The following is a 15,857-nucleotide window of genomic DNA, read 5'->3' on the forward strand; positions in this document are numbered from 1 at the left end:
AATACGAAAATACAATATCTTTCCGCTAATTGATAAATGAAAATTTTATCTTCATTTTAATTATACACATTTATAACATCGTTAAATGCTCTTCCAACGATACTCTGACGTTAAATCGGTCCGCTAACAACGAAATTACTTCACTCTGGAAGAATATTCCGGGAACAGACACACATATACATAGCATATGTAAGTATGTACAATGTACACGCATCCGATAATTTCCTAGAAAGAGTTTGCAACCGCGTAAATACCTTAGAAATATGTTGGAGTCGTACAGATGGACCGCAACATTCCTAATAATAGCGCAATTACGTTGCTAATCGGAAGAAACAGATTGTAGGTATCGTGGAGCAGCCACCAAAATGCACGGCAGAACTCCCGGAGGAATCCAGTGAAATTTTGCTTGGAAACAGAACGGTGGCTAGAACGATAATGGATCGTACTACGACTTCCCAGGGCCCGTTAAAATCGCGCTCATATATAAGCCATGACGTCAGAACAGGCCAAGTATTTAATGAACAAAATAGTTTGCACCTCGAGCGAGATAATCGCCATGTCCAACGATGCTATCTTCATTGGGTTAGGTGTAAAGCATCGCGTATAACTTTTGTACTGGCGATCGCACGTGCAATATATGATTCCATTTACTGACAATCTTTACGCGCTGTGTCTGTATTAACACGTTGCCTTCCACACGACCCATTCGAGGATCGTGCTGTATTTACCAAACTCATCATCCCTGGATCTGGCAATTGTTTTCCTTTTATGAGCCATTCGTTGTCCAGAATATAATAACAACTGCCCGTGTAGTTTAATAAAACAATCCTTTGTTCAGTTCTGATTATCTTCCATGTAATTTATTGTATACTTTAGAAGTATATGTACACTATACGCATGGAATTTTGATGTGACAATTACACATTTTGACGGCTAACAAATTGAGATTCTTAACTGAAGTTTTCTACAATAGGTTTTCTAAAATAACACCTTTTAATTTTACAGATTATAAAAACTGTATAGACAACTGTCTTTGTAATTATAAAGAAAAGAATCCGTTTAAACAAAATTCTGGCGCGCTAAACAAACGCAGTTTTAATTAACTGAACTATTCAGTTAGTCAACAGGTTCTTTCCCTAGTTTCTCGTATTGAGAAACTAAACAGTCTATTAATTTAATATATACTAAAATAAACTGCAAAAATAAGCAACTTTTCCAATTGCTTTATTAATTGAATTATAACTGGTCATGAGTAAATTTATTTCTTTAAATATGAATATAAATTGAAAATAGAAACTTTTAGTGCCTTCTTTTATATCTGTCGACTGTACTTGAGATAAATAAATGCAATTATGAAATATATAACTGAATAAAGTGGCAAATGAATGTAGATATTTATCTCATCTATATATAACTCAAAGATATCGTCGTAAAAACGACGATAATTTTCAATCATTTACTATCTTTATCCTTGTCGCATGCTTCGGTCTTTCGCGCCTCTCGCTGACTATCGCAAGCTCGCGTCAAACGTGCTGGTTAGTAACAGATGCTAACTCAACAGCTTTTTTTACCGTTGCTGGAACGATATACGCATTTGCTGAAAAAAGTGTAGATCACGGCGCTCGCAAGGCCTTAATCCTTAAGCAATATATGGACACACGAGACACTTTGAGCGTACAGAAAAGTAGCTTTTTATGATAAAACCTTCACTTCCCTCAGGCAATTTTTATATTAAAATTTGAAGTGTTTTCGTGACTTTGCCTTTTTGTGTTTTCATCGACTTCTTCTTATGATTTAACCTTTACGTGTGCAATCAAAATGCTGCAATTATCTAGCCAATTCTCTCTTCGACGAGCAGAACGATTCTGCCAGGTTTGAATTCGACAGGCTTACTAAGTTTTGTCCTGTTAACTACATTGTATACCAGGCATATCGATGAAGAAGAAATTTGCTATAAATAACATGTATTCAACGTTAGAAAAGATATCTGCCGTCATAAATAACCAGAATGTTAATATAATTTTCTTATATAAGCCTGTGAAGAACATAAATGTAGCATTTCACTCACGCTATTTTTTGATTCACAAATTATTTTAAATGAAGCTGCAAACGAAGAAACTATATCAACTTTACTTGAAAAATTTCTAGATTCAATATTCGTTAAACGTAACGTTCAAAGAAGCTACATATGTACCTACGTGTAGCACAAGCTTTATTTGAAAGAACGTTTCATATGCATCGATTTAATGTCGCGAATGGAATATTTAAAAGTTCGTTTCCGTGTAACTCGATATGGAAATATTCCCTAACAATACAATTACTTACCAAGATCATTATCCAACATGGCCCAAGACTTTAACACGGTACTATATATCCGTATGTGTCTATATATGTACGTAGTATGTACAGTGGCCACAGGAATGGTGACATTACCTTAACACTGCAAGCAGTCGCAGTTCTGCCTACTTGTACGCGATCCTAAGGAGAGAAAAGTGGAAAACTCGGTTGCGTCCGCTACAGCCGAGATTTTTACAGGCCGAAACTAACCTGCCGTACAACTGTGCGCTGCACTGTAAAACGTGAGAAAATTTCTGCCGTCCCTCGTACTACCTAAACCTTGAGAGGCGTTCCCATCGTGTTTACGCAGACTTATTAACTTATTTTGACGCGACGTGAAAAAAAAGGCTGCCAGTGGAAAATAGAAAGAAGAAAGAAAAACAGACGTCTTTATATTTAGTTTACGGTATTTATTTGCATACTATTTACGGGATATTCGTTTGCATACTATTATGACGTGACGAACGGCTCGACGAGAGTTGCTCGTTATACACATATATATCATATACGTATGTGAGCGTGCACGTTGAATGAAGCCACACGGTTTTTAAAAAAAAATACAACACTATCGAATAATCAATATTTATGGAGATGCGCGGAAATATTACACGTGGAAATTTGGTCATACCAACTTGCCGATAAATTCCATGTGAGATCACTATTAATTAAAATTTGTTATGAATCTTTTTATTAACATTGGATTTTTATTTATTACATCTAAAAACCATATATATTTATATACAATAGATATATATATATATACACCTATAGGGATACGATAAAACATTTTTATTGATTTTTTGATTTCGATGTCCCTTTATGGAAAGAATATTTTAATACGAAATAACTACAAAATGAAAAGAATTTGCTAGATCTAAAGATATAAAGGTATAATAATTAAGACCGATAGTATTCTAATATTTGCAATATCTTAATATCCTTCAAGCTTTTAATGTTATAACGAACGATATTTTTAAAAGCTATACAGAGGCTGGAAAGAAGTGGAAATTATATATCTAGTATTCGTATATTTGTATAAATTGAAGAAAAAAAACAAGACGCAAGACGAGTCACGTGTTTGTCCCAATAAAAAAGACAGATCGCGAATATTTATTAATACTTATTAGTCTTAGTCGGTAATTAAATAATATCGAAAATTTGTTTATTTCATTATTCTCGCGCGAAAACAAATTCCAGAAGGATAATATGATCTATCTTTAGTCATGCACATTTCAAAACATGACACCGTAACAAGACGAAGCGAGGAAGAAATAGGAGAAAGGGCATGATTGATTATGCAAACACGTTGTTATTACTGATTCAGTGTGCCCTGAGCACCGCGTGTAACACGGCTGGCAAATGTGTGCACGTTACACAGCTAACCCATTATCAAATTGTGTACTTGGGCTTTCGTTAGGTCACACACGAACCACAGTGCAGGCTTTACCGGCGCTGAATGTACGATGCAGGACGAAAGCTTGAAAGCACGATTCACTATACCTGTACCTGCCGTATGTTTTCGTGTGGAACTCTATCCTTCCTGTAATCGCAATTTCACCGTGTAATCAACGATACAGGAAATACATGCAACGACGCCAAAGCGCGGTGTCGCGCATTATCGAACTAAACTTTTGCTACACGATAGAACGATACCGTACGTTGGTCGTTTGTGTCGTCAAAAAAGTAACAAATTGAATCTCGTATACGATACAGGAAATACGAATATATTACAGAATTCTTTCCATTAGTATTATGAAATTTGATTCAATTTGTACGTGTATTTCATTTCTAAAAAAAACGTTTTATATGCTACGGAAAAATTAATTAACTGGGATTTTCGAAATTCTCGAATTTTGTAAAATGGAAATATTTGAATTATATCCATACACGACGAAGTAAAGTAATATGTAACTTTCAAAAACAAAGTAAGATATTGAAGATGAAATTTTATATGTTTACAAGTTTTTATATGAATTAATTGACAGAGCATAATCGAAGAAAAGATTAGCAGAATTAAACATCTACAAATAACATTGACTCGCAATTCCAATTCCGTACGTTGCACATACGTATGATATTTCCTAAAAAAATTCTGAGTTGTAAATAGAATTCTACTCGATTGTAAAGTAACTCCAACCGTATACGAAGCAAACAGTGGTTTCGTACAATTGAAATCGTTTCGCAGAACCAAAAATTGAATTAACTAACCAACAATAACGAAGGATTAGAAAAAAAAGAAAGTAATACCGACCGCTACAAATTTCCCTTAATTTTCCATTGCGGTATCGAACCAGTCCGAAAACTCAAAGCACCTCTCTCATGTACTTCATTCACCATATATTTCACGGCAAATAGAAGTTAAATTTGGCCCGAACCAGAAAATCTAACGCGTATCGCGATGATAGACGGCAGCGCAAAGGAGGATGATTCCGTTAATGGGAACCACATTCACAGGGAGTTCGGTTACCCCTTGAAAACCGTGCTCAAAGGCGCTAAATGGAAAACACATCGAGTTTTTGCTCCACGTTTTCGATTTACTCGTTAAGACAGAAGAGAACGAGAGAGGGAGAATCGCATTCGCAACAAGAGCGCATAAGTACCTATAGAAGAGCGACAACGAAAGGGAAAGAAGACGTGGTAGAAAGTGGAAGGAAAAAAGAAAGGAAAGGGGAAGGGATACGAGAGAAGGAAGAGTTAAAGAACCGTTATAGGCTGGGAAAGGAGAAAACGGCTGCGAAGATCGGAGCCAGGGATAAAAGGTAAATTCCGCCTTTCAATTTTGCTACAGTCCCATTTTACTTCTAGTTCGGTGCTTGGATGCCGGTACCGACGCGATGCAACGTCGGCGGCAGCGTAACTTAGCCCAGAATAAACTGAATACCATTCATTACGGCAGCTCTCCCTTCGACCACCATCAACCTCATCCCCATCCCTTCCAACCTCGTCCCATTCCCTTCGCCTCTTCCTGTTTTACCACCCTTCGCCGCTCTTCATCCTTCTAGCTCTCGCGCACAAACGAAGCGTCGAAGGCGGTGGCGATGTTGAAAAGCTGAGAATTGGAAATTCTTTGAAACTCCCTCTTCCTCCTTTTCTCTTCCACCTTTCTCTTCCCGCTCCCTTCTCGTTCTTTCTTTCGCTACGACTGAAACGACGTAACCACTTCTATGGCCTCGGCCTCTCCTCTATTTGGATACACCCGGTGAAAGGGGTAGGTATTGGGTAGAGATGCGGTTTGTGATAATAAACGAATTGCACCCGTTCCCTCCGTGCCACTTTTCGCCCAGGAGATAAGCAAACGTGCGTATTATCGAACTCGCGGAAAATACCTCGGGCTGCAAAGATAGCCAGGCGAAGATTTCACGGTGGGTGGCGTCGAGACGTCCGTTTAAAAAGTTCGTGAAACGATTTCGCCGAGAAGACTGGATAAAGTGATATAGAATGATATGGCGGTAATGAATTTGTCCGATTTTATGGAACTAGAAATGTAACGATATAGACTAAAGGTATAGTTGCAAACCGACAGTGTGAAACGTAACCGATTCGCGTTTTGTATATATACAATACGTATAATATATCCATAAAAATTTTCTGTGACAAATGTTCAGATGTTTTCGTAAATTACTGTACATCTCCGCTATTGTACGTTATTGATTTACCCCCTTTGAGGTGTCAGACATGTATCAAAAAGTTTAATTGAACCTGTCGATTAAAAGATATTAGTCGACATTAAATAAGAAACTACATTATAGACAACATGAAGAGTCAAGTACGAAAGTAAATGAAACGAAGAAATTGCTGATGTAATATTCATAACTGTACCTACTTTGACGAATCATACGTAAACCACTCGTGACAAATTAGCATACTCCACAACGACCGATCATAAACGAGCAGCGTAAATGCGAACATTTCCATCCGTGGCTTGAAGGTTCTCCTTCTGCCAAGCTAATTGCAAACGCTCAATTCCGGATGTACAAAAAGAATCGTGGAACAGGGTAGAAAAAGAAAAAAATAGTTAACCGTCCTCGATGGAATCTCAAAAAGGAATTTCTTTTCATAGCTAGGGGTCAGGCATAACTGTCGTAGTCCGGAAAGCACGAAAGCCACTTTTGTCGAGTGGTGAACCGCTGCAATTAAACGACTGCCCTTCTTGCCCCTCCTCCTTCCGCTCTCATCCGTTCATGTTCCTTTTAGCCTAGTTCTTCTTCTCACTTCCTCTCCTTCTCTCCTTTTTCCCCTTTTTCCTCCTCTTCGCCTTCTTCTTCTTCTTTCTTACCTGCACTTCCTGCTTCCTTTCTTACATCTTTACGCGGTAATTAGCAGGTCTTCAATTTTCCCCCTGGCGCACGTATTTGCTTTGCATAATTACCGAGATAATTAAACAAGCTGTGATTCTCAGATCTGCCACGAACAGACCAACGCCGGAACAGGAAGAACCGGAGAAAAAGAAGCAGACAGACTGTCGTCGTGAAACTATGCGCTCGTACGAAAACTCGTGTCTCTCCAACGGACAACCTTTTTGCTATCTGGAAGTGTAAATCGTGTCAAGAGACGCGGCGTGGCGCGTGCTTCCTCGCCGAGTAATTAGCGAGCTTTGTTATGCACGGAAACTAAGTAGGCGGGGGTGGCGTTTTGAAGAAGAATACGGAAGAAACAGCTGTTCAATTGCATCTTGCTTCGATACTCGCCGTAACAACTTGTCAGGTATAGAGCGAACAAAATGTTTACAGAGAACAACGATCAGAAGACAACGACACAAAATAAAATTGTTCTAGTTGGTGTTAACGTTCTTTGGATAATTGTAAGTATTTAAACGAAATTGCTTAACAACGTTCTTCAACGGAAATATTTTCGTTTCGTCAAAAGTAATTTGACGAAAATGTCATATCTTTTTAAGTAGCGCCTTATTTTTATAGCATTTTTATAGTATTCCAAAGAAGCAATTTATCACTGTTTAATCCTCGCCTGTCGGAGACGTGGACATGGTCGTTACGAATATCGAATGTTTCGTTTCATAGCGAGCAGAGAGCCGAAAGGAATTTGTATTTCTCTGTGATAATAAAAATTACTTTAAGAATGAATTTATTTGAATATCGTAACTTAGGAAATAATAAACGTAAAATATTTGGAAAAGTGTGAAAATTGAGCCAGCCTCCACTCTCCGAGGGTTGATAAAATGAAAGTTGACGGACAAAAAATGAGGCTAAATGTAGAAGTCAAAGGACAAAAATAAGAAATGTCTGAGAGAAAGATAAGAACGAAACGAAAATCGTGTCACAGTGATGAGTATAGCGAAAGTAAAAGTTATGTTTGACGTGATTCGCGATCGAAGTGATCTTGAGTGGTTAAAATCCTTAATCTCCGTTACAAGGAGTCTAAAGAAACACTTATCCTTACTTTTCCTTTCTCTCCCTTCTTTCTGTATGTCAGTCATCAAATTTCAAAAAGGTTCAATTTTTCTATCGTTGTTTAAATATAGATCGAATCCGTACAACCACAGAACGGTCATTAATTTATTTGTTATTGTAAAACATGTAAATTTTTCTACTTCTATACATTGCATGTAAAATATGAAACAGTTGATTCCGAACTTAATTTTTTACTTTAAGTAAACTTTAACAACGTAATTTCTTTCAAGTTCGCTTCTGTAACAACTCTAATAAAACACCGATGTACTCCCTTGGCAGCACGAAATAACCAAATGAGAACTGACCTACGAGCAAAGTGTGTGCAACGTGTTTACAATTGTATATTATAATTTGACAGTAAACAGTTGAAAAACTAGCTGTTCGCTCGATTGTACAAAAATAAATAGCCATAAGAGTGGAAGCTAATGAAAAGCAAACGTAATTAGCCGCTGCCTATGCATACAGAAGTAAGTGAAACACTGCCAGTTTAAGAACAGTTAAAAACAATAATGATTGCGTCCCTCTAAGGATTTTCAGACAAAAATTCTTATAGTAGTTTATATAGTGCTAACGTATATCGAACATACGCTCTCATTCGCAAAGTTGATTTTCTAAATGATTTAACCATATAGGTTTTAACCATAAGGGTTAACCCTTAGAGTGCTATGGACGCATATATGTGTCTGGCGAAAGCTATCGGTGTGGACTAAGGACACATATATGCGTTTTCCGTAAGTTTCCGGCATGGACTAAGGACGCATATATGCGTTTGTCAATTTTTCCGAACACTTACGCAGAAGTAATACTATTACGTTTGTGTGAGATAAATATAAATACATTCCTTATATATAATGCGTATATTTTATATCAAAAATCTACTGCTTCGAAACAAAAATGTAGCGAATTTCATTTAGCGTTGATAAGAGACATTTTAGGAAAATATTTCCGACGTAGAAGCATGTTAGGAGGAGGAAAGAGAAAGTGCGAGGATTTACTATTTCGTTTAATCGATAGGCATTTTCCGTCAAAATGCCTTAATCGTGCCGGCACAACATAATTATCAAGAAGAAAATGTGTCGTTTGTGTGAAAAATAAGAGGAGGAGCGGCACGCGATACGAATGCAGAATGCAGATAATTGTTTTGAAACTTTTCACACGCAACTGAATTATTAACTTGTGTTATATTTACTAAATTTAGTTCTCTAGTTTATCGTTTTCTAGTTTATTACCCAAATTCTAGTTTATTATAAATTTCAATGTTTATAATAAATAATTAATACTAAAAAATAACGCTCTTAAATCGTTTAATCTCGTGCAAAAGAATTACTATAACTTATTACGATTTGCGCTTTGAATAGTCAATCGACAGAGTTCAGTCTAGCGAAAAAGTACTCCATCCACAGCGCTGACCGCGTGCCGTCCATACGGACCGCATAGACCGCGAGTATTCAGCACTCTAAAGGTTAAATGAGCTTTTGAATATACAAAGATAAAATTTGACGTAATAAAGTACAAAGATTGTTGGAATACAACGATATTAATCGCATACAGATGAGGTGATTGATCGAACGGATTCTTCCCTTCGTTGCCCAGCAATATCCCCACTAGCGTGCGTTCGTGAGATGTACCGCGGCGGCTAGCGCGTGCATGCTCTTTCGAGAATTCGGCGAAAGAAGCGTAAGGATATGGATAGAACATTGGGCACGTCGAGAAACCACTAGAAGGTTCCGTGGCACATGTGACGCCACACAGACATCTACACAGGTCACACTTATTACTGCGTAGAGAGTGGGGTTCAAAACCTTTTCAAGGGCCATGAGCTACTAAGTCAGTCTGAGAATAACTAGCCAACTGTCTACATTCCACAACACTCACTTATATTTCCTGTAATAATTGTTTAATATATATCACATAATATTATTTCAACACAAACATTGTGTCTTCCACAGATTATTAATCTTAATTCCGAGATTAAATTCCAACAAAGATGATTTAAGAAGATATTTAAGATTAAATTCTGAGGTATTGTTATCTGTCATAATAATCGCGTTCTTTAACCGTAAAGTAAAATAAAATAGGGTAATGAGAAACGTTTGGTCCAAACAGATCGTACAAAGTCCAACGTTTCGTCAAGGTGAGCGAAGAAAAACATACCGCGTTTCACGCAAAATCCATTGACGTTCTCCGTTCGATGAAAAACATCGTATCAACGTTGACGGGCGGCGAACGTCTCACTGCGAAAATAAATGAATACAGCGTGACGGAGCCGCGAACCAGCGAATATCGAGAAAATGATTCAGTGAGAGTGCGTGAGATTATACCAGAAGATGCCATTGGTACGCCATGGGACCAACGGCACTAGATGTAATTCAACATTTTCGATTTGTATATCCGGCACGTCGATCCCATTGGAAACGCTCGGAAACGATAAAACAATATACTCCGGTCGCGCTGGCGGCCTTCCAGTTAAAAACACTTCGAAAATCTATTGAAAACACTTGAAAATGATTGAAATCAAACAAGTTACCAATCGGACAAGAGAAATCTATCTATCGCGTACACCCTGTTCGCACACTCTGGTCCCGTACGCGTATCTGGTCGAATGAATCATTTTGAATACTCCAACCTGACGAGATACCATCTGTGAGACGAATAGATTGCACGCACAACGACTGATCGGGACACGTCCACCGAATTTCAAAGTATTCTAGTTGCGAAATGATCGATCGTTCCCGCGTGTCTGCCGATGAATCGTTGATCAGCTGTGAATCCTGAGTTTTGACAAGTATTTGTTTTTTTTTCTTTTTTCGAAAAAAAGAAGTATGTCTGTAGAGTTGCGAAAAATGGTAGAGCTGAATATTCAGCTTAATACAGATTTTGTGACGGACGAATTATATATTTCTTAACTCGATACCTACTGTTGAAATTGATGCAACAGAGGTGAGGAACAAATTATACGGTAACAATGAAATTCTGCGATAAAGTTTGTTCGAACTACAAAATCCAATAAACTCGATCATTTTTGGTATAGACTAAGCGCAGTAAAAATAAAATTAGGTATTAAACATTTATCTATCTATAACTATTCCCCGATTTCCTTATATTTTAAAGCGTTTAACAACTTATAAGAATACGACTACTAACAGAAAATATGGTTAATTTGTACCTGAAAAATTTATACATTTAATCTACAAAGTATCTAATATGTTTTGATTATAATTACATTTACAAAAAACGATACCGTGGAATGTTAGGAAAGACAAGAGAACAGTTTATAACAGAACAGAACAGAAAATATGGGCACACGAAAGATGTACAACATCTATCGAGATACGATATTTTCTCTGCTATGGTCACGTGTGACACGTCTGATATATTGGATATTCGTTGATTTATAAAAGGTGATGCTATCAAGCTGAATCGATACTGTGAACGAACAGATGTATACACTCTTTATTTACGTTTAAAATATATAAAACAGTGATACGTTCCTAATTTTCGTTTTAATTTTGTTTAAATTAATTTATAGAGCATATTAACGTTAGAACAAAATAACGAATTTCAAACCTTTTTCTTCAATGATTACTTGAATTATGTAGATGCTTTAGCAGCAAAACTAATATTAACTTTTATTTAAATAAAAACATAATCGTGTACACCCATTTGTTTTTATCGTATCTTTTTAATTGCAATTATTTATGTATAGAATATTTAGTTATACTTTACAAACCGGTAATTTCAGTATTAAACGACATTTGAAAATATTCACTCAAAATATGATCGATAAAACAATTTAGCCATACATATGTAAATACTTGCTAATTAACTACCAATCATAAAGACTGAAGCAGAATCATCGTATCCAATTCGATGTACAGCAAGGTCTATTTATGCTGCGCGAGCAATTAATACGTTGCCACCAATTATTTCGATAGGGAGTCATTAAGTAAGCTGCCATAACCATAATCTGATATGAGGCTGCTACTAACAGTAGGAGTCACGCATAGGATTACAAGCTGCTACCCCTCTCTTCCGCTTAAAGCTTTAGTAAAATCCATCACTGAAAGAACGACTTCAGTGCGAATTGAATCACGTTGGGAGACGGACACGATATTTTAAGTATAAATATCGGAAGAATAACAAAAATAGATGGACGAGAACCATTCAACGGCAGACATTGATTAACCAATTATACAGCTCGAATGAAGTTTCTAAAATTGAACGACTTTTCCTTCATATGTGATCCCATCGTATTTTGTATTTCGTATTTATAATTGTATCTTAAATAATTATCACCATATGTCGAAATATTTATAAAATTGTATATATAAATAAGGTATAAAATTACGTTGATTACGAAGAGTTGCTTTGGAAAATTACAGATTTCATATAACTGTCAGGAAAAGAGATTTTAATCGGATAACGATGACTGAGATTCGCTTTGCTGGTGCAGATAGCGTATTTCATAACGAACAACGTGAATTTTTTTATTTCGTTTAAAGGGATTTAGCTCTGAAAGAATGATTTATACAGCTCGTTTACTAACAGAATCCCTTTGCTCTATTTCTTTTTATCAAAACACGTTTATACTGCGAGCATTCTCTGTTCCGGATGTTTCGTCAAGAATTTATTAGAAGAAAAGATTTATTGCTTGTTAATTAACAATTGCTACGCAAGGGGACTCCGATAGGAAGCAGAATTTCTCACATTATTCAATTCCGCAAATTCCCATTCTCCGAATCGAGCGAGCAATTTTCGATCCGGGCTGAATGTACCAGCTGAGAATGGCATTTGCGCTTCGTTTCTACCCATAATTTTATAGCTATATCGATGATAGACGATCATTCCGTTTGGCTGGCTGGCTACAATAATTGGTGGCGGTCACGAGAGGACACACTTCGATACTTCTCATCCGTCAATTCATTAAGATCGCTTTCATACATGCTTTTCATACATGATGCTCGCTATGATTGTTCTCTCGCCCGAAGCGGCTCAATTATAGACGTCAGCTTGCGCTTGCGCAAATATTTAGATATAAACATATACAGTACGTGCATATATACGAGTATGAAAAGGGGATGAATATGGAAATGCAAAGGCTACGAAGACAAAGAAGGAAATGGGAAGGAGGAAGACAAGATAATTCTCATTGTTCAGCAGTGGACGCCCTCGAGGCGTCCACCACTTCAAAGCTATTCGACTCTCCGTAGCTCTCATCGAACCAGAGTCCGGCAGTTAATGAACTACCCTTCGGCGTTGCAATGCAGGTTGGTGGTGATACTAGTCGTCTAGGAACCCGGCCAAGTGCTGGGGAGATCTATTATCCATTTACATAAAGGGCCGCAACGAGCCAGCTAAGAGTTTACACTGTTCCCTTAATCCCCAAGAATTTCCGAGGAGTCACGTCAGATTAATACGTAGACGCGTCAGATCCACCGATACGACATCATTATTTTTCGTCCAGCTTCCAGCCACCCAGCCTTTGAAATATTTGCGGTCGATCAGCTCGACATAGTCGATGTTCAACGGAAATCGTTCAATATAACGATTTTTCGTTTTAAACAACGTTATCGTTATCCCAGTATCGGCCATATAAACAAGTACCATAAAATCACGATTGTTATTGGCCGATATTCACGCTACTTGTCGGATATAGGGCAACTGTAACTATACTGAAAAATAAACAGTTCGCTGATATAGTTATATAACTATACGTATAACCATAGTTTCGACTGAAATATTCTTTCGGAGAATTGCCGTTTAATGCAGATTAGATATTTATATGGTAACGATAGCGCGGAATGAGTGTAAATAATGGCCGATTTGGATGCTATGCGTGAAAAAGAGAAATTTACTCCATGTCGTTTACTGCTTTAGATAATCAGGTTGATTAAAATACGAAGTGGGCGAAATATTCGAATCTAAATTCTAATCTACAGTAGTTGCTTGTTTTCTTCTTGTACGCACAAATTGAGTTGTACGTTACGTTCCAATATATCTCCAATTAAATGAAATATCGCCAAATCGTTTTCTATTACTTAGATGGTTTTGTTCAATACGTCTAAAATATTTGAATCTAGTCAGATGGAAAGATTATTTGCTTTTCAGAAATCTGTTCAATCTTTTTTAACAAAGCTATAATTTTGTATATCGCAATAAGCAATTTTAATGGTAATTAGGTAACACCTTTTTTGTTAAAAAGTAATTTGACTTTTATAAAAGTAACAATATTTTTCTTATAGTTATATTGAATATCATTATTACTAAGCATACTACAGATATTTCGTTGTTATCGTTTCGAACTGATCTTTAATCGGTACTGGCAAATAGCCTTCCAACCTCTTACTCTGTTTAAAGAATCTTTTAATCAATAATACAACATAATATTACTATATCACATTGGAAAAGTATACTCTATAAATTACAGCAAAAATATACCGAATGTTAAGTAGAAATACGCGATAGATGAAAAAGCAAAGTTGGATCAAATTGCACAGATCGAATGGATCCAATCGATTTTTTGATGGCATCGAAGCTGGTTTGAGGTAAAATTAGCAAGTGTCGTGAACGAACGCTGCGACAAACTCCATCACAAATTCTCACGCCAGTGTGCTAGACGATCACGCGATACAAGAAAAAACATGAAACGCATATGCCATGGCGAATACTGTAGCAAGATCAAAGATTAGTGTTAACAAATCGATTGAAGAAGTCTATGTCAGTAGTCAGGAAGTACCTACAATAGTTTCCTAACTTACAAATTGCAAACTAAAACTCAACACCACTAATTGAAAATAAAGTGCTCTTCAACAAAGAGCGTTAATATTAGAACTATCAAACTGGTCAAAATATTATGACTGGTAACAATTTTTTGTTTTTCCAATTACTAAAAACATACAAATGTTTTGTTATTTGTTATTTGTCAATGTTATTTGTTTTAATTTTAATTAGTTGTGTATATTTAGATACATATTGTAAAAAATAATAAAAGTCCTGTGTTAAAAAATCTAATGCAGCTTTCTCATATAAAAATCATGACACTTATCAGGACATTAGAAAAACGATCCAGAAACGCGAATATCAAAAATCGCATACCACTCTTAAAAACGCCAATACATACAAAAATTATCATACCCTTACAGTACCCTTAAATTCCACCCTAAGCATAACAACGAAGTGATCTACATTTTTACACAAAATGTTTTAAAAGGAAACCCCGGCGAACAGCCTCAAAGTTACCCACAAATGTGCAATGATACGAAGTCAGTGGCTTTTAAAGCCACGTGACGCAGTTATACCTTCCATCTCGCGGCTGCTGCAGTGGCGACATCTCGGACGCGATGGTCGTTTATTCGCGAAGCAACATACGACACAACGTTCCCTCGTAAGCTGATACCGCGTAAAGAGTCTCGAATCTCGCGAGGACGTTCGCGTCTCACAAACATCGGCGATTAACTTCGCCGTGAATCGTTTGAAAAATAAGGAATCACTCACGTCACTCACCTGAACCATTGATGTGTGTTGGCACGCGAGACAGACCTCCCCGCTTGGCGGCAGTCTGATGGCGAAATCAGTCCGTGCCAACCCCTGTCGTTGGCCTCGCGCCCCGTGCATTCAGCATCAGGCGCGCACAAACGCCGTTACACGCACGCACGCACGTGAGCACTATTCACGTCACTACCACGACCACGCCCACGCGCCACCGACTTTTCCTTGTCCACGTAGATAGTTCACGTAGTGTTGTTAACTACCACTAGAGGTGCTGGCCGCGAGTCGACGGCCGCGCGGGCGCAAGCAGGGAAAATCGATTGTTTCGACGCTCTCTCCTAGGGTCAATCTTAATCTGGTCGCGATAAATCTATCCGGGATGCATCGCTAATTCACGCGCACCGGCTTCTTTGCAGACAGCTCGCGGCGCGGTGCCACGATTACTATTTAAGATCCCCTCGCGAACCGTCGCGTATCGAGAATTCCACTACCGATTCACGCACCCTCGACGAATATCTCTGTTTACTACGGAGACCAGTGGACAATTTTTATTTTTCAATTAAAATTTCTACTATAACATGGATTGTTTATCAGATATACTCTCGTGAAAATTAGAATATTGTC

The 15,857-nt window shown here is 37.4% G+C and overlaps 1 protein-coding gene across 2 annotated transcripts in view; it reads right to left on the reverse strand.

Annotated features, from left to right (window-relative positions):
- The window catches only part of LOC138189419 (beta-1,4-glucuronyltransferase 1), a 34,883-nt gene extending 19,398 nt beyond the window's left edge, over nt 1–15,485 (reverse strand). The window contains exon 1 of one of the 2 annotated variants that reach the window (XM_069131478.1): nt 15,249–15,485. In XM_069131478.1, the coding sequence (XP_068987579.1) occupies nt 15,249–15,359 (111 nt within the window). In that variant the 5' untranslated portion in view covers nt 15,360–15,485. Of the gene's footprint in view, nt 1–254; nt 426–15,248 lie in introns of those variants that run through there. The other variant, XM_069131485.1, reaches the window with a different exon arrangement.
- Nucleotides 15,486–15,857: the final 372 nt, after the last annotated feature.

This window comes from Bombus flavifrons, chromosome 2 (assembly GCF_040668555.2).
Source record: "Bombus flavifrons isolate JBK064 chromosome 2, iyBomFlav1_principal, whole genome shotgun sequence".
NCBI lineage: Eukaryota > Metazoa > Arthropoda > Insecta > Hymenoptera > Apidae > Bombus > Bombus flavifrons.